The sequence below is a fragment of the Aureobasidium pullulans genome (assembly GCF_000721785.1).
Source record: "Aureobasidium pullulans EXF-150 unplaced genomic scaffold scaffold_8, whole genome shotgun sequence".
NCBI lineage: Eukaryota > Fungi > Ascomycota > Dothideomycetes > Dothideales > Saccotheciaceae > Aureobasidium > Aureobasidium pullulans.
In genome coordinates this window covers 982229-999115 of record NW_021941028.1, presented here as the reverse complement: position 1 = coordinate 999115, position 16887 = coordinate 982229, and the positions used below count along the sequence as shown (strand labels likewise).

The 16887-nt window shown below is 50.7% G+C and overlaps 9 protein-coding genes across 9 annotated transcripts; 4 read left to right on the top strand and 5 right to left on the bottom strand.

Moving 5' to 3' along the window:
* Positions 1–749: 749 nt before the first annotated feature.
* Positions 750–2200, bottom strand: M438DRAFT_365081 (ras-domain-containing protein). Its single transcript, XM_029907763.1, has 5 exons — positions 2053–2200; positions 1903–1995; positions 1691–1844; positions 1397–1602; positions 750–1340 (listed from the first exon to the last, which is right to left on the bottom strand). The coding sequence occupies exons 1-5, from the start codon at positions 2158–2160 to the stop codon at positions 1209–1211; spliced, it is 693 nt and encodes a 230-aa protein (XP_029761297.1). The 5' UTR covers positions 2161–2200; the 3' UTR covers positions 750–1208.
* Positions 2201–2617: 417 nt separating this feature from the next.
* M438DRAFT_296258 (uncharacterized protein) lies at positions 2618–3763 on the bottom strand. Its single transcript, XM_029901901.1, has 2 exons — positions 3552–3763; positions 2618–3490 (listed from the first exon to the last, which is right to left on the bottom strand). The coding sequence occupies exons 1-2, from the start codon at positions 3714–3716 to the stop codon at positions 2930–2932; spliced, it is 726 nt and encodes a 241-aa protein (XP_029761296.1). The 5' UTR covers positions 3717–3763; the 3' UTR covers positions 2618–2929.
* Positions 3764–3817: 54 nt separating this feature from the next.
* On the bottom strand, positions 3818–6049 carry M438DRAFT_318242 (uncharacterized protein). Its single transcript, XM_029902782.1, has 2 exons — positions 5884–6049; positions 3818–5832 (listed from the first exon to the last, which is right to left on the bottom strand). Exons 1-2 carry the CDS (start codon positions 5924–5926, stop codon positions 4091–4093), a joined length of 1785 nt encoding a protein of 594 aa, XP_029761295.1. The 5' UTR covers positions 5927–6049; the 3' UTR covers positions 3818–4090.
* Positions 6050–6220: 171 nt separating this feature from the next.
* M438DRAFT_273002 (Maf-domain-containing protein) lies at positions 6221–7073 on the top strand (the record flags this gene model as incomplete). The annotated part of the gene is made up of 2 exons (XM_029900596.1): positions 6221–6794; positions 6853–7073. The coding sequence occupies 2 exons, from the start codon at positions 6221–6223 to the stop codon at positions 7071–7073; spliced, it is 795 nt and encodes a 264-aa protein (XP_029761294.1).
* Positions 7074–7090: 17 nt separating this feature from the next.
* On the top strand, positions 7091–8661 carry M438DRAFT_206802 (uncharacterized protein). Its single transcript, XM_029899385.1, has one exon. The coding sequence runs from the start codon at positions 7289–7291 to the stop codon at positions 8525–8527; it is 1239 nt and encodes a 412-aa protein (XP_029761293.1). The 5' UTR covers positions 7091–7288; the 3' UTR covers positions 8528–8661.
* Positions 8662–8782: 121 nt separating this feature from the next.
* M438DRAFT_272958 (uncharacterized protein) lies at positions 8783–9719 on the bottom strand (the record flags this gene model as incomplete). The annotated part of the gene is made up of 2 exons (XM_029900591.1): positions 8783–8920; positions 8982–9719. The coding sequence occupies 2 exons, from the start codon at positions 9717–9719 to the stop codon at positions 8783–8785; spliced, it is 876 nt and encodes a 291-aa protein (XP_029761292.1).
* A 667-nt stretch (positions 9720–10386) lies between these two features.
* M438DRAFT_345287 (NAD(P)-binding protein) lies at positions 10387–11952 on the top strand. The gene is made up of 4 exons (XM_029905419.1): positions 10387–10516; positions 10613–10660; positions 10716–11178; positions 11245–11952. Exons 1-4 carry the CDS (start codon positions 10509–10511, stop codon positions 11521–11523), a joined length of 798 nt encoding a protein of 265 aa, XP_029761291.1. The 5' UTR covers positions 10387–10508; the 3' UTR covers positions 11524–11952.
* Positions 11667–13361, bottom strand: M438DRAFT_345285 (uncharacterized protein). Its single transcript, XM_029905418.1, has 3 exons — positions 12789–13361; positions 12343–12722; positions 11667–12282 (listed from the first exon to the last, which is right to left on the bottom strand). Exons 1-3 carry the CDS (start codon positions 13053–13055, stop codon positions 11694–11696), a joined length of 1236 nt encoding a protein of 411 aa, XP_029761290.1. The 5' UTR covers positions 13056–13361; the 3' UTR covers positions 11667–11693.
* A 1728-nt stretch (positions 13362–15089) lies between these two features.
* M438DRAFT_355087 (amino acid transporter) lies at positions 15090–16779 on the top strand (the record flags this gene model as incomplete). Its single annotated transcript, XM_029907005.1, has 3 exons — positions 15090–15230; positions 15287–15493; positions 15553–16779. The coding sequence occupies 3 exons, from the start codon at positions 15090–15092 to the stop codon at positions 16777–16779; spliced, it is 1575 nt and encodes a 524-aa protein (XP_029761289.1).
* Between the last annotated feature and the right edge of the window lie 108 nt (positions 16780–16887).

Here is a 16887-nt window from a genome sequence, read left to right as displayed (position 1 = left end):
CTCCATCATCCAGAACCTAGGCTCCAAAATCCATGTTCATGGCCTTTTTTCTCCAGAAATCCAGTCTCTTACTTTCCAGTACAAAGTCACAACATCGTATATCAAAGTTGCAGCAGTTATACCCAACAAAAATGGTAGCAATGACTGTATGATAACAGAATATGCATGAAGTGTAGTTGAGCAGAGTCAGAAAGCTTGCCCGTCCGTGCACAAACTCCACTTCCTTCCTTCCTCCCTTTGCTCTTTCCTCTTGTTGCTGACCACCTCCTACTAATTCTACATGATACGAGCATATTTGTCTTATTCTTCATACTTCATAATGGCCAAACCACAATATCAAGCCTAAACATAAGACACTTTTCTGCACCAAGAGCACTAGGTTCGAGTTATTTTATCAATGATGCTCATGGCTGTTCGAGAATCCCAGCACTGGAATACAGAAGAGAGAGTGAGGTTCTACAATAGATAGGCAAATCAAATCGTTTGACTGACTTGTTCGCGCTAAAAATGCTCATAAGTTGTGTTTCATTGTTTCTGAGATGTAGCATGTTTTCATCATCCTTGAATTGTACATTTCCACAGGTGATGGTATGCTTTGACGCCAGGCAAGAGAATGCTAGGTGGTATTACGATAGTAGTAGCTTTGCGGCTCATTCGCATGTTAGATAGTCGGACAGTCAAGCAATTACCATCAAGGTCATGTTCACAAGCAAGTCACATTTCACAGAAGCAAGCAAGCACAATTCGATCAGAAAGAATGCATTCTAATTTCTCGATCTTGTGTGTAAACTTTTGCAGAATAACAATCATGGGGTGGTGGTGGAGTAATTCTTTCGGGGGTGAGGCTGCTGGTATAAAAGTAGAGAAGAATGAAGAAAAAAAGCGTCAACGCTGCAGATTCCAAAGAAATGCCAGGTTTACTTTCGTATCATGTGCCACCAGAAGGTTCTTTTGATGTGGTTGTGGTTGTGTTGTTTTTCATTGATGGAAGAAAGCAAAAAACCCATTCCTTCTCCCCAGAGTCATTAGGTCAATATCAGCCATGGACGCGCGCAGATGCGGTCTGCCCCTTGTGTAATCCGCCGCGATTCATGTTTCCTCCGCGAGTGCATTTTGATAATGACGGGAGGGCGCGTCGTTGGGATTTTGAACGATGAGAAATTCGATTATTGAGAGATCGAACTCTGAATCCTTTTTGGCGAAATCGCTTAAAGGTCGGCATCGTCCTCGTCGGGGAGGGGCATGTTGGAGGCGGCTTCCATCTCCTGCTGGTACTGCTTGAGAACGGCCTCGTCGACCTGGACCTCAGGAGGAGCAAGGGCGGGGGCAGCGACGAAGTCCTGGGACAGATGTTAGCGACACGCGACAGTTGGAGGGAGGCTGATTCCAAACGTACAAGGGTCTGGTTGCCGACAAGCTTTCTTGCGAGCCACAGGAAGGGCTTCTCGAAGTTGTAGTTGGACTTGGCAGAGATGTCGTAGTACTGGAGGTTCTTCTTGCGGTGGAAGGTGATGGTCTTGGCCTTGACCTTGCGCTCCTTGACATCGACCTTGTTACCGCAGAGAACAATAGGGATGTTCTCGCAGACACGGACAAGATCACCTGTAGGTGGGGCGCGTTAGCGGGGCTGGAATTCTTGGGATCGCGAAAAAAGGCGGGGCTGGGAGGTCGCCAGAGGGAGAGAGCTTACGGTGCCAGTTGGGAACGTTCTTGTAGGTGATACGCGAGGTGACATCGAACATGATGATACCGCACTGGCCGTTGATGTAGTAACCATCACGGAGACCACCGAACTTCTCCTGACCTGCGGTGTCCCAAACATCGAACTGGATCTGGCCGAGGTTCTGTCACAGGCGTTAGCTGTCGGCGCGTTTCATCGATCGGCGAGGGGGAGAATCGTACGGTGGTGAAACCAAGAGGGTGAACTTCGACACCGAGAGTGGCGATGTACTTCTTCTCGAACTCTCCAGTCAAGTGACGCTTGACGAAAGTGGTCTGTTTCGGGGTGTCCAGTTAGCTGAGTCGTTCGTAGAGGATGGGAAACGGTTCCACGATGCGCCGGTCGATGGACAAAGCGAGATGGAGAGGAGGAGATGAACGTGCCTTTCCGGTACCGCCGTCGCCAACGAGGACGAGCTTGAAGGTGGGAACTTCAGCCATTGTTGTGTGAGTCGGTTTAGTTTCAAGTAAATCGACAAGACTACAATAGAGTTAGAATCTGACAGAGGTGGAGATGATGAAGCTGGTGGCAGGACTGACGGAAAATGGGGGTATAGACGAGTGGATGGTGTTGGGAGATGGTTGTTTTGAAGGCGAGGGTCGAAAACTTGCAGCATCGATTTCAAGAGGCACGTGCACCTTCCCGCCAAGACATAAACACTCGCTCTCACTCTTTCCCGATCAACGCATGCATCGGTGCATCGTACCTTCTTCATCGGAGCTTTCGCCCATTATCCAGCCATCGCTCTCACACCGGCTCGCTTTTCCTGGCTCACATCCTGCTTGATACATCATGACTCTTTCTTTCACGCTGTCTTACTGGCCTGTCTTTACAAAGCCCAACAGGCAGATGCTCAAGCTGCATTGTGATGTCAGTGTTGTGTTTTCACGTTTCGATCCTCAACCCTGTCTTGAAAAAGTATCCATGTCTTGATTTCTAAGCATTAGGCTGTAATGCTGGATTTATGCCAGCCGGAGTATACCATCCTTCCAAGACCGGCAAGAAAGCCGTGAATGCTGTCATAGGTTGCAGCTCTCACTGCCTTACTGTCTTTCCGCCTATATGCTGTCGCTGTCGCTGCCGCATGTCTCTTGCTAGCAGCTGTCTCATCTCCATATAATCTCGTCGTCTTGTCGCACTTTGGGTATCATTCTCGCAGTCTCGCAGCTTGTGTTTTCTTTAGGCCGCAGCCTTGTTGGCTTTCTGCCCTCACAGAGGCAACAGATGACAGCCCAACATTCCTCTGCCACCCCAATTGTGTCGTGGCGTGAGTTGCACCTCCAACCTCTGCTCAGCAGCACCGGTCGCAGCAGGTCTAATAATCTTGACCGTAATAGCCACACCCTCATTCTGCTGCACCGTCTGTGCCACCTTGCTCAACTTGTCATGATTCATCCAATCCACATCCCCAAATCTTGTAATCTTGTCGCCGGGCTTGAGACCTGCTGTGGCTGCTGGGGACGAAGCGACCACGCTGTTGACTTTGGCGAAAGGTGCTTCCAATGCGACACGTGAGTTTCGTGTGGCTTCAGCTGTTTGGGCTGCGGGTTGTGATGTTGAGACTGCCGCGGGTGCTGGGGGTTGAGGTGGTGCTGCAGCAGCGTTCTCCCAGTGTTCGTGCATGGCCTTCTCGATACGCGCCATCAACTCTTTGTAGTCGTTCTTCAAGGGAATGATGCGGGCGCGAGTGGTGCGAATTTGGGCAATGTCGAGATCGGGGCGAGGGTAGCCATCAAAGGTGGTCAGAGGGGTGCTCATGTTGACTCCATGCTGCGATTATACTTGTCAGTCGGACGAAGCGCTGTCTACAAGATAAAATAGCAGAACTCACACTGTCCAAAACGGAGCCCAGCGCCGACAACTCGCTCCATACGCGATCCTTCTGAGCGATGAGCTCTGGCAGCGACAACTTCTCCCTTCCGTCGCCATTTGTCTGTGTGCTGTTGGGGCCTGACGCCACGGTCGGCGCATGTATATTGTCCATTCTGAGGCCCATTGAAATTGTTGCGAGTTGTGAGAGATGATGAAAGTTTGTTTGCCTTGATGGCGGGGCAAATGTTACAAGTGTGGAGATACCTTTTGCCCCTCACTTGCTAGAGTTGGTCAAGAGCTTGGGCCAGTCACTCTCATTGTGATCATCTAGAGTACAATAACGTAAAATGCAGAGGTATAGGAGTCGAACAAGAACTGAGCTCTCAGCTCGCTAGGTTGTCTTCAAAAACAACCATCAAAAGGCAAGGTGATTTCCCACGTAGATGCAATGTCCAGAGGGAGCAAGAAGGTGTACGCGCTCTCAGCGGACAGCTACTCGAGCATCAGAAACAGGTTGCATTTTGACAGCAAATTCGACGTGAGAGCCACCTATTGAAGTCACCCTAGAAGACCCAATCCTCTCATGAACCTCACTTCGTCGGCCTGACTTTGCAGTGCTCGTCCCAATGTCTCTCGGTATTGCTTCTCGGCATCCCTTCTCTCCCTCTGCTCCGTGGTTTCCACAATCGTCTCCTTTTCTTCACGTGTGTATAGCGTATTGTGACCGAAGCCCAGAACGCCTATCCGACCATCACCAGTCTTGAGCACCAGTTCTGATTGGTTCGCGTCGGCCCTCTTACTGGACCATGAGCCCCCTGAAGGCCGAAGAGGGATCATCTTCTGTACTATGTCTCCCTGCGATGGCTCGTCCGGCCCCTGTGCTGTGCTTTGTGCTTGATTGAAACACGGCGGATCTACGGCCTCGTTGATGTTATAGCTGCGTATAGCTGTCATGCCATCTCGTTCAACCCACTTCAGATTGCCATCGCCGTCGCTGAATACCGTAGAGTATCCGTGTGCTGCGACCGACAACAGTCGTGTCGAAGCAGCTGTCTGGCGGTTGCGGTAGCTTTCTGTGATTACTGAGCCCGAAGACGAGGGTGCAAGTCCATAGAATTCGAGACTACCTTTGCCTTTGTACTCGCCTGCTGCCAATATGGTCGATTCATGAGCAGTCTTGGCCGCATATACATCGGCGATTGTGACTGTTGGGTTCTGAAGCAAGTCCAGAGAGCGTGGGACATATGGACGAGGCGTTTCAGCAATGCAGGATATGCGTCCTCCCGAGTGTACTGTCCCAAGAATTCTTGGAAAGAAGCGGCGATCATAGTTCAGAAGGTGAGTAAACCTGCCTGCAATCCAGATAGATTCATCTTCCGCTCTGTCAAGAATGGACAGCGGACCAGGTTGCGATAACGAGGCATGGGTTGCCGAGGGTCCACCAATAATTTCGCATCGTAAGGATGGATCCACAGCTGACTTCGACTTGTTGCGCGGATCGTGGATATGGATGGTCCAGTTCGTGCCTACGACAAGACTCGAATCGCGGGACTGCGATAGAGCTGCGACTGGGAAGGGAAAGATTTCTTGCGAGACGACTTGGAGTGTAGCAAGATCTACCTCGACCAATGTGCTATTCTGGGCAAAGTATCCTCGGCCTCGATTATTGTCGATACTCACAGACTCTACAGCGCCTGTCTCGGTCATGATTGCCCTGATCTCTTCGCGAGACTGACCTGCACGGCATCCGCCTGAAAGAAGGCCGGGAGAACTCTTGCCGACAATACGACCTTGTGACAAGTCAGAGTCGGTGTCTCTGGGTCGCACGTCCCATATGCAAACACTACCATCGTCCAAAGATGCAGCGAGATGCTCGGGGTTACTATCCGAATCTTGGATCAAGCCAAGTCCGGTAGCTTCTGGAGGATCATCTCCTGGCATGGAGAGCCATCCAATACTGATTGGAGCATGACGGTGAATATACTCATCGTAGAAGCTGATATTTTCATGACCGTACGAAGGATCCCAATTAGCCAAAGCACGCTGTGTCTCTGCTACTGCAGAAAGCCTTGGACCATCATCTGGGTCTGAAGGCTGTGAAGGCTGCCCTGAAAGTTGGTTGAAGGCAGATCTCAAGGTATGAAGCTGAGTGTTGGTAGGATCGACTCGCTGACGTTTACGTCTGGACTCGGCTCGTGAAGCGTCAAAGCATTCCAGTTTCCAAAGGTTATCATCTCGGCAGAGGTCTAGAAAGCGACGAGATAGATATTGGCATGTAACAAGATCATGGACTTCCAAGACTATACAGTATTAGTACCAAGATCGATTACCAAGATGCCTTGAGCGAATACAGGAAAGTACTTGAAGAACTATCTCATCCGGTAGCTTGTTCATGTCTCGGTGGCGTGTCGAAGCCCAAATCCGAATACGAGCTCGCAATGACCACGGGCAGCAACAATTTGATCAAACGTAGCGGAAACAGATCAAATTGATGCAACTTGAAAACTGAGCCTTGTGGGTAGGATGTTTAGAGGACTCGGTGGACGTCAGCGGGGTGAAACAAAGCGTGGAGGGCCGTCATGTCGATCGGCAACGGACTTGAGTCATTGACCGACCGAGCACAAGAAAGTTGAGAGCGACAAGCAATAGTCAGTCGTACACAAACCAGACACAATGTCAGACCAAAAGATGCCTCTCGAACCGCCGCCGGCCTATGATGCCGATTCCGAACACACTCCCCTCGTCGCCGGCGCACCCGCTCCAGTCCGCCAGCAAATCGCCCGCGCCCCTCTGCCCCTTGAGCTCCCAGCATTGCAAGCCCTCCGTGGCAAGAGAGTCATCCTCGCATCTGCCTCGCCGAGACGCAAGCAGCTGCTCAACCAGATCGGCCTGAGAGACCTCGAGATCATCCCCTGCACAGTCCCCGAAGACTTCAGCAAAACTCTCGCTCCTTTCGAATACGTCCTGCAGACAGCAGAACAAAAATGCACAACCATCTACCGTCAAGAAATCGACTCCGAAAAGGGCGAGCCTGCGCTGGTCATTGCCGCTGACACGGTCGTCGTGAGTCCCATGGGAGACATTCTGGAGAAGCCGAGAAGTGAGAGAGAGCACATTGCAGTCCTCAAGGGCTTGAGGAACAGCGGCTGGCACAAGGTCTACACCGCCGTCGTATGTATGGCTCCGCTAGAGAGTGCTATGGACCCCGGTTATGCTTTGAAGAGACACGTCGAGGAGACCAACGTCAAGTTCGACTCCGCAGGTAATTCACAACACACATCACCTCTGTCTGGTGTACATTGTGCTGACCATGTCTGCAGTATCCGACGAACTCATCCTCGCATATGTCAAGACCCGTGAAGGCGCCGACAAGGCTGGTGGCTACGGTATCCAAGGCATGGGTGCAATCCTCGTTGAGAAGATCGACGGTTCGTATGACAACGTCGTCGGCTTACCACTCAATGCCACCATGAAGCTCATGGGCAAGGTATTGAACCCTGAGATTGAGGCCGATGACGACGACGAAGCAGAGGAGGACTGATCGTACCACCATAAATGCCAACCTTCTTTCTTGCTCATGCGCCGCCTCCACATTTCCTCCCTTCGACACTCAACATTTACAACAATACCCACAGGCATGCATAACAGTTCATCAAGCATATGTCTTTCTCCTGAGATGCATACGGCATTTTCGCTCGTCGCGCTCCTCAGCTATTAGGACATAGCTGTACAAGTGCAAAGCTGTTATCCGCTCTCATGAATGGTATGAGCATCATGGGATCCAAAACTCACTCAATCTTTCGACCGGTGACGCCCGAATTCAAAGGTACGCGTGTGCGTTTCCAAATCTTTCGAAAATGGGCTCTCTTATCTGTAACTATATCAAAGCTGTTTCCCTGCGTCTCTCTTCAGAGAAACACTTCAGACACCGCGGAGATGAGGAACACAGCCATCATCAGTCTGGGCTATGCTCTCGCAGGCCTGAGTGTCGTGCAGGCCACGAGCTTCGTGACCGTCACCAAAACCGTTATCAAGGATACTTTGGTTGGCAGTGTCAACTCCGCTCCTCTTACCTCAACATTGGACCGCAGATCCTTTGTGGAACCCACCACAGTCTTGACGCTAAAGACAAAGGATGAAGCTTTCGTCTTCACGACAAGACTCGCTTTCGACGGTCTCGAAGGGCCTGGCCACTACCCCACGCCTGAGGATTGCCATCCTATACTAACACCCACCGGGTGGGAAGTGGAACAAGAGGACACACCACCCAATGCCATGTCAACCGAAGCATCAGACCCAGAGTCCGGTGAACATTCCACTCTCGACAGCGCAAAGGGCACCAGAGCCATAGCAGCCCGCTCCCCATCCGACGACCCCGAGGACAACCCCGACGACGACGCCCCTCACTGGCCGAAAACCATCGCCCTCCCCACAAGATCAGCCATGTATGAAGGACCCACCCGCGACGTCCGCGCCACCGTCCCCATCGCACCGCCGCCGCCCAAAATCACCATCCTCCCCACCGCCATCCCCACCGACTGGCCCCACCCCATCGGCCCCGACCAAGACCCCGCCGACCCCGGCCGCCCCGTCAAAATTCCGGTAATCTACAATTCGGATTATGAAGATCCCGAATCCAAGACGGTGGCGTGGACGGCTCATCATTATTGTGATGTTTTCCCGCATCCGATGTCGTTGTGTACGAATGAGGCTTGGATCAAGGAACATCAGTTGCACACTACGCCGCCGTCCGAGGCTGCGTTGGTGCAGAGGGCGGAGGCGACGCCTGATCATTATTGTGATCTTTTCGCGCATCCGATGTCGTTGTGTACGAATGAGGCTTGGATCAAGGAACATCAGTTGCCCACGGCCAAGGCTCCGTTGGTACAGAGGGCGGAGGCGACGCCTTCTGCTGTTGATGCTGGGGTGATGACCGGGAGTGTGGTTATCTCTCCTGCTACTGTTACTGCTGCATCTACTGCGACGGCTTATTGATAGGGTTTGAGGATGTGGGTTTTCTGATAGTGGAGTTGGCAGGATGTTCAAATAGTGAAAAAGAAAAGAAGAAAAAAGAAATAGGAGAGATATGCTTTTATCACAATTATTGTTTGAACCTCACACATACACATATACGAGACATGACGAGGAAAAAGGTATGGAAAGTAAGCGATGCTGTATGTAATATCCATATTGGCACCACTCTCGAAGCAGGGTATATGTCTATCTTTCCCATGTTTGTATATTCCACGTCTATTGGCCATCGACCTTTGGTTTGGCGAGTTTGTCCACCAACTCCTTGTTCTCTTCCCAATCGGGACGAGGGATCTCAAAGCCCTCTGTAACACGTGCGTAGGTGATACCTCCCAATCTAGCAATAGGCTTGAGAATCTAAAGCACCAAGAATGTCAGTCATCATATTTCATTCACAAGAGCAGACGTGTGCACTTACAGCAGGATCAATCAGGTTCTTGTCTTCATTGATAGCGTCTTCTCTCGCCCAAAATCTGACGCCCTCGACCACGGCCAATACGCCAGTCTTTTTGCCAGGGGTAGCTCTGCTCTCGAATTCTTGCGTGTTCATCAACTTGCACTCGGCGGAGAAGATGGCTTCCTTGACTCTGCTGGCTTTTACCTGCGAACAAGGTGCAGGAGTCAAGCCGCTCAATGCCCATTCGGAAACACCATAAGGCGCATTGATACTCGTCGAGTTGGCGGCTTCGATGAAGTGCTCCGAGATCATGTTGATAACGCACTCGCCAGTCTCGGTGAGGTTCTTGAGCGAGTCTTTGGCGTTATCCATACCACCTGCATAACCAATGATAAAGACAGGAGGGTCGTGGTTGACGATTTGTGTATAGCTGAAGGGAGCCAAGTTTGTAGAACTTCCATCTTTACTCCTCGTGCTGACGAAACCAACCGGTCTTGGGATGATGGCAGAGATGAGCAACTTGTAGTTGAAAACAGCAGGGCGACCTTCAGCATAAGGGTCAATCTCGACGTGTTCCTTTTTCAGGCACTCGCCATTGTCGTTCGCGCCGTCGCCGAGCTTCCAGTCGGGGTTGCGGATCTTGGTGTAGTGGAATTTATTCTCTTCTGGCCAGTCTGGGCGGGAGCCTTCGACGGACTTGAAGTCGCCGTGGGGGTTGCGTTTTACTTGCTTCTCGCTGTCGTATTTGTGGTGTTCCATCTCTTTCGCAGTGGGGTTGTGTTGGTGTTGTTCTTTGTCTGAAGACATGGTGGCGGTTGGACGGAGGCTTTCGTATGAGTGGGATGTGTGGAAGTCGTGAGATGGGGGGAAGTCGAGGTCAATTGAATTCGAGGTCGAGCTGGATAGCACGGCTTGTATGATTTGAGTGTCTTGATTAGAAAGCGCTGTTGAGTTCCGTCGTCATCGACGACCTCGGCTGGAAGAGCGGCAGTGGCTCCATGGACGCGGAACTCTTCCGCTGTGCTTCTCAACCCAAGCTTTCCTTTCTACCAACCCAGCATCGTGCAAGTGATCGCGCCCTCTGGTAATTCCTTGTCTGCCGAGGAAGCGTTCCTCGAAGATAGTCCTGAGCGTTGTAGGAAGTCGCCCAGACACCGGCGCATCCACGCGGCGCTACATTTTCGAGCTCTCCATGTCAATACCGCACAAGATTACTCGAGCAACATGGCGCAATATAACAGCTTCGTTGACAAGGTAGCTTCCTTATCAGATCTGGGAACTCATCTGACGTGAAATGTCCTCATTCGACCAGTCGTTACTTATCAAGCTAGGTAAGCTCCCAAGCAAAAGGCAATGTTAGGTATGATTGCAGCATGAGCACATTGTGACGCGAGGCATGATAGCTCGCTCTGTGTCACCACAAATCAAGTAGGAAAATGCAAAGTCGAAAACAGCAACCACCCATTCTTGATCTGTTCAATAACGCACCAAGTCGCATCTATATATTCCTACGCAGAGGTCTTGCCACAGCTATTCTGCATCATCACTATGTCTCCGTACGTGCGCTTTTCGATACCCCTTCGCCCACTCTACAAAGTCATTCAACCACGACAACTTTTCTGCCACCAAAGAGAAACTTACCGACGTGTCAGTACTTTGCCTTGCTTCACCCTCGACGATAAAGTCTGCGTCGTGACTGGGTAAGGATACAATCTAGTCTGGAAGCAGTAAGTATGTCTGTTGACAGCAAATTAGCGCGTCTCAAGGTCTCGGTCAACAGATCCTCGCAGCTTTCTGTCTCTCTGGAGGCCATGGCGCAGTCGTCGACCTCTCACTAGACAGTGCACAAAAGTCCATTGAAACCATCAACGCCGAAGTCAAAGAAAAGGGTCTTCCTCCCGCAAAACTCCACCCTTACGAGTGCAACACAGCAGACGAACAAGGCGTCAAGAAAACCTGGAATCAAATCGTCAAAGATTTCGGCAAAGTCGATGTCCTATGCACCAACGCCGGAATCACCGGTGGAGTCCCAGCCGAAGACTACGACTTCAATGATTGGAAAGGCATGTTGGATGTCAATGTCAACGGCACTTTTCTCTTCGCCAAACAAGCTGGTCAACATATGATCGAGAAACACATCAAAGGCTCAATAATCATGGTCTCGAGTATGTCGGGTGTAATCGTTAATCGCCCTCAGAAACAGTCCGCCTACAATACAGTAATATCATCCCCTGTCCACGCCACTCTTTCCATCGTTTTGCTAAACATCCCTCACTCTTCTTAGTCAAAAGCGGCAGTCGTCCAAATGATGAAATCAATGGCCAGCGAATGGGGCGAACACGGTATCCGCGTCAACGCAATCTCTCCGGGGTACATCCAAACCGCCGCCAACGAGGGTGAGGAAATGGAGAAACTGAGTAAAGAATGGGTCAAGGATATTCCGCTGCATAGGATTGCTAAGCCCGAGGAGTTTAGAGGGACGGCGGTGTATATGGCGAGTGATGCTAGTAGCTATCTTACTGGAGCGCAGATTGTGGTTGATGGCGGGTATACTGTTTGGTAACTTCTCTCACTCGAGAGGACAAGTGAGATATAGAGCCATTCACTGTAGCATTGCAATCTGCTTGAGACAAGTTGGCAAACATGATGACTCTCATAAATCACGCAAGACAAAAAGGTTCAGACGTTCTGTGCTCTGTTCACTTGTCTCCTCTACCATACTTCTATCTCTTCTTATAACCTCTCCATACTATGTTTCCCCAATATCGGCGCCTCATCATGTGAAACGATATATTCCGTATGCCTGACGATACCCAAATCATCATGACCACCATCACTCACACTCTCCCCTTCACCCCAATACCTGTTACCTCCCCCCACAGCGACAGTCGTCCTCCCTTCCCCACCTTGCCTCAATCGCAATGGCCCCTCTTCCACCTCTTCATCATCAAAACTAGGCGTCTTGACATGAAACCTATGTCCCGTCCCCGTCCCTGTCCCCGTTGCCCCTGTAGTCATCTGACTCCTATAACCCCCTTTGATCCCAGTCCCAGTCCCACCACCACCACTACTCCCCCCCACAGCAGATAGATTATATGACTCAGCGGCGCCGGGCATATGACCCATTCCGAAGCCAGTGCTAAAGCCATCGGTGAAATTTTTGGAGGTCGTGAGGGTGCAGGATATCAAGGCGTAGGTTAATTCGATGGCCATGAGGATTGTTACCAAAGTGCTCGCGAGGGATATATCAACGGGTTGAGGGGAAGAAGAAGAGGCGAGGTGAGAGGTGTAGGTTTGGCGGATTATGGAGAGGGGGATCGTGCTGTGGAGGATGTTAACTCTGGCTGGACGAGAGGGAGGAGGAACAGTGGGGCAAACTTACGGAAGGCGTGTCCAGAAGGTTATCACGATCATGAGTTTACGCTTCTGTGGCATCTGTAGAGACCAGACTAGATGGACGGGAAGGACCAGCAGAATAATTTCGGAAATTACATCCAATGCTGTCATGACTTGCCATCTGGCTTCCTCGCCAGGGCAGGAGTCGATGTTTCCGGCGATGTTCCAGTAGTAGCCTGAGGATGAAGGACAACCTGCTGATACAATGATGGCGCTGGCAATTCCAAGGATAGAGTATAGAGCTATCAAGACGACGTGAAGGCGTGGATTGCGAGTTTTTGATTGGATGCGCATGAGGAAGACCAGGGCGGCGATCTTCGCGATGTATAGGGCGAGAATGAAAGTGACTGCACTTGCTACTGCAGTCTATGATGCATGTTGTTAGCCTCTAAAATTCGTGATAGCCGAAACTGGAATATCGCAGCAACATACAGAGCTCAATTGACTAATGTTGTTCCTGATCATATCATATGGCTTCCCCAGACCAGCTGTGAGACATGCATATGATGTTGCGAAATGTACCATGGCGGCAATGGTAGCAAAGATAACGACGACATCATCAGCACCGAAGCTGCTTCTCCGCAGATGTATTCGAACACAGGTAAAGATCAGCGTATATGTCAGGCAGATGCTGATGGCGACATTTAGGGAATCCGCATATCCAAGATGATGGACCAGCCCTGATTCGTCAGTGGGCATGCTTCGACTCTCCTAGATCTGAGACATATGACAAGTACAGGTAGGGCTGAGAGTGAGGACAGAGGGAACAAAAGAAGGTATATGAAGGTCACCGGTAGTGTTACGGTATAGGAAAATTGGCGAGTGAAAGGAGCCCACAAATAATTCGTCTCAAGCAGAGTAACCCAAGATGAAGGAATGATAGACACCACACACCACTTTACCTTGTTCTTCTAGCACACATGCGATGACCATCGAACGGCAGTGCATAGACTCGGCACTTTGGCGCCTCGCTACGGATCACCCTTCTTGCCCTTCCGCCTGGGCGAAAAGAAACAAGTTTGAGTGTGAGTAATGGCATCCGCTCGACTAGGTGTGTGCGGACAATTCTCTGCCCCGCCGCAGAGGCCAGAATCTGGTGAGATCGTTGGAGGTTTGGAGCACATGTAGTTCAGGGGAGCGATACTATAGGAAGCACGGACATCCGATTTTGACGCGGTCAGAAGCAATGACCATGTTCTTGATGTTCAGTTAGCTTGCGTCTCGTGATATGGAAGGTGTACGAATTCTTCCTTGACGAGTTGTGGAAAGCTTATTGAAAAGATGCCAGGAAGTGATTGGTGGCATTGATGCCGTGTGCTGTTTGCAAGTGTGGATTGAAAGACGGATATATGGAGTTGCCGGATGCCTTTGGCGTTAATGTGGAAGCGTGCGGTAGAGCATCCAGCCGTGTCTGTGTTTCATCCTTGTTGTGTGCTGCAGGCCATCGTCTTCCAGCTTCATCAAAGATGATCGTCGCCAAAGTAGCGTAGACTAATCTATGGGTCCTCGCGTACTTATTTTGCAGGGCTTTTCCTTGATCGATGCGTAGTCGTATACTCCAAAAGGGTTGTGCATCATCTTGCAATGTTCGAAGGAATGTTGCGCGCGTAAAGAGTGAACAAGGTGTTATTCTCGGTCAAGCATTTCAAGAAAAACAAGCAGGCGCTTCGGACCTGGCCGCCCGGCACGAGCTTGGCGAACGACTCTCGCGACATGTTGCTTGGCTTGAACAACTTCATCTACTTTTCTTCATTTTTGCAATCAATCAGAGTCGAATAAGCTCCAGAATTTCGCTTGTTGCAGCTTCGGCCGGATCCTTCGTTACAATGCGCATCTCGCTTAGGGTTGCACAATGCTTGACCGATTCTTAGCTTTCGGCAAGTACTTCGGAAGGATGCTTGTTTGGACGTCCCAACCTGTCGTTCGGCGGCTTCCAACTCCACTGTAATTCTCCGTGCCAACCAAGAACTGTACTGTTCCTCCCACAAGAAGTCGAAACCATGAATGCAGGCAAGGAGGCAAGATACCTGGTTGCTGGACCCTGCATACGGCATTCTAGCGAGTGGCCACACATTGCAGCCGCTTCAGCCTCCGATATTGCTTCAACTCACCGCACGGCCGAGGCGTCGCACGCGGACAACAAGCCGACGGGAAAATCACTTTCGTTATTCGACGATCAAGCTGAAAGACCAGGGCCCGTCCCCAGGCAGTCGATGTCTAGGGGATGAAGCGCCCCGCTTAGTTGAGTTGCTAGTTTTATACAAGCAGCCTCAAGATTGGTGAAAAGGTAAAGACAACCCGAGACTGCCGAAGCATTATTTGATGAGCACGGAAGAATCACTCCACTGCTCATTCTAGGTTGCTCATACTCTGTTTCGGCCCCCACAGTTGTAATTGGCATTACACCACCATGCGAGATGTAGCGAACCACGAGTTCTCGCCAGCCGTCTAGTACGTACGCCGTCCAGCTCATTCGAAATTAACCCCGGGTGCCTGCTAGAGAAGCAGCCATTCGAATGATCGCCTTCCAATGGTGCAGACTCGTGGACCTGCATGGTTCGCGACCGAGCACGGTGCACGCTGTCCATGCGTTCTGCTACCGAGAGAACCACTCCTTTGGAACGAGCATGCCTATTGAATAAAAGTCTTCGGCAAGCCACACTTGTCTAGTTTCTACCTCTTTTTTTTGTTTCAGTCTTTTCTCATATCTTTAACAGCACTGTCTTAGTAGCCATGTCTGTGACTGGTAAGCCTACTCACAGGCTCTCTTTTGAGGAGGTACCATCGGAGAATGGCACTCTACCCGAGATCAAGAAGGGTACTGATGCCGATGCTGCCGACATGACGAGAATGGGAAAGAAGCAGGTATTGAGAGTATGTGTTGTGCCCCTCCGGTACCACTGATGTACCATTCTAACAACGTAATACAGAGAGAGTTCCGTTTTATCTCCATTGTTGGATTTATCTGTATTCTGCAATCTACTTGGGAGGGCGCTCTTTTATCCAATGGTCAATCACTATACAATGGAGGCTTGGCCGGAACTGTATGGACCTTCATCGTTACCTGGATTTTCACACTTTGCATGATCGCATCGATGGCTGAACTCGCGTCGATGGCGCCGACTGCTGGCGGTCAGGTACGTAACTTCGCAAACTCTTTATCAATACGCTCTCCTAGGACTAACTTGACACAAAGTACCACTGGGTCAGTGAATTCGCACCTCCATCGCTTGAGAAGCCACTGTCCTACATGGTCGGATGGAGCAGTTGGCTCGGTTGGGTTTCTGGTATTCCTTCCTGCGCACAATTCCTCGCCTATCAGGTCGAAGGCCTTGTTCTTATCAACAACCCTGATGCAGACCTTGGAGCACTCTGGCAAGTCGGTCTTCTGCTTTTCGCTTTCTTGTTCGTCACCTTTGGCTTCAACATCTTCTTGTCGCACAAGCTTCCGCTTGCTGAAGGCATTATCCTTGTGCTCCACGTCCTGGCCTTTTTCGCCTACCTCATCGTTTTCTGGGTCATGGCTGATGTCGGCTCGGCTAAGAACGTGTTCACAGAATTCTCCAATGGCGGTGGCTGGAGCAGCCAAGGTGTCTCTTGCCTTGTGGGTCTTGTGACTCCCATCTGGTGTTTCATTGGCCCTGATGCTGGTGCTCATATGAGCGAAGAGTTGCGCGATGCTTCTCGAGTCCTGCCCAAGGCTATGATGTGGGCGACTGTCATCAACGGTGCCCTCGGCTGCGTGATGATCATCAGTTTCTGCTTTGCCGCTGGCGACAACCTGGACGGCATTCTGAACACTGGCACCGGTATCCCAGTTGTACAGTTGCTTTACAACGTCACCAACTCAAAAGCTGGCACATCAGTCCTCATCGTCGTCCTTTTGATTCTCCAATACTTCTCCGCCATCACCACCATCGCTTCTTCCTCGCGCCAGACCTGGGCTTTTGCCAGAGACCGCGGCTTCCCTTTCAGCGAATGGCTCAGCCGTGTCGACCCTCGCTGGGATGTTCCCGTCAACTCTCTGCTGCTCTGTCTTGTTGTCTCCCTCATCCTCGGCGCCATCAACTTTGGCTCAGAAACTGCCCTCGATGCCATCATGTCAGTTTCAAACTCAGCCCTGTTGTTCAGTTACATCATGTGTATCGGCTGCGTTCGTCTGAAGCGTTGGCGTGGACAGCCTCTATTGCCTCGTCGCTTCGATCTTGGCAGATGGGGTGCTCCTCTCAATGACGCCGCTTTGGCTTTCTTGGTTGTGGCTTTCATCTTCTCTTTCTTCCCTGAAGATGTCAATCCTGATGCTCCGGATATGAACTGGGCTATCGTTATTTGGGGTGCTATGTGGGTTTTGGCTGGTGCCTATTACTACTTTGGCGGCTCCAAGAAGTATGTCAGCCCTGGCAGTCTTGTTAAGAACATGTAGTATAATCTTTGGTTTGTTACGTAGTAAAGTCGTAATTCTCATAATCCTTGCAACATCACGGCCGTGAATATATCGTTGGTGACTGATTTCAATACCAGGAATCGCAAA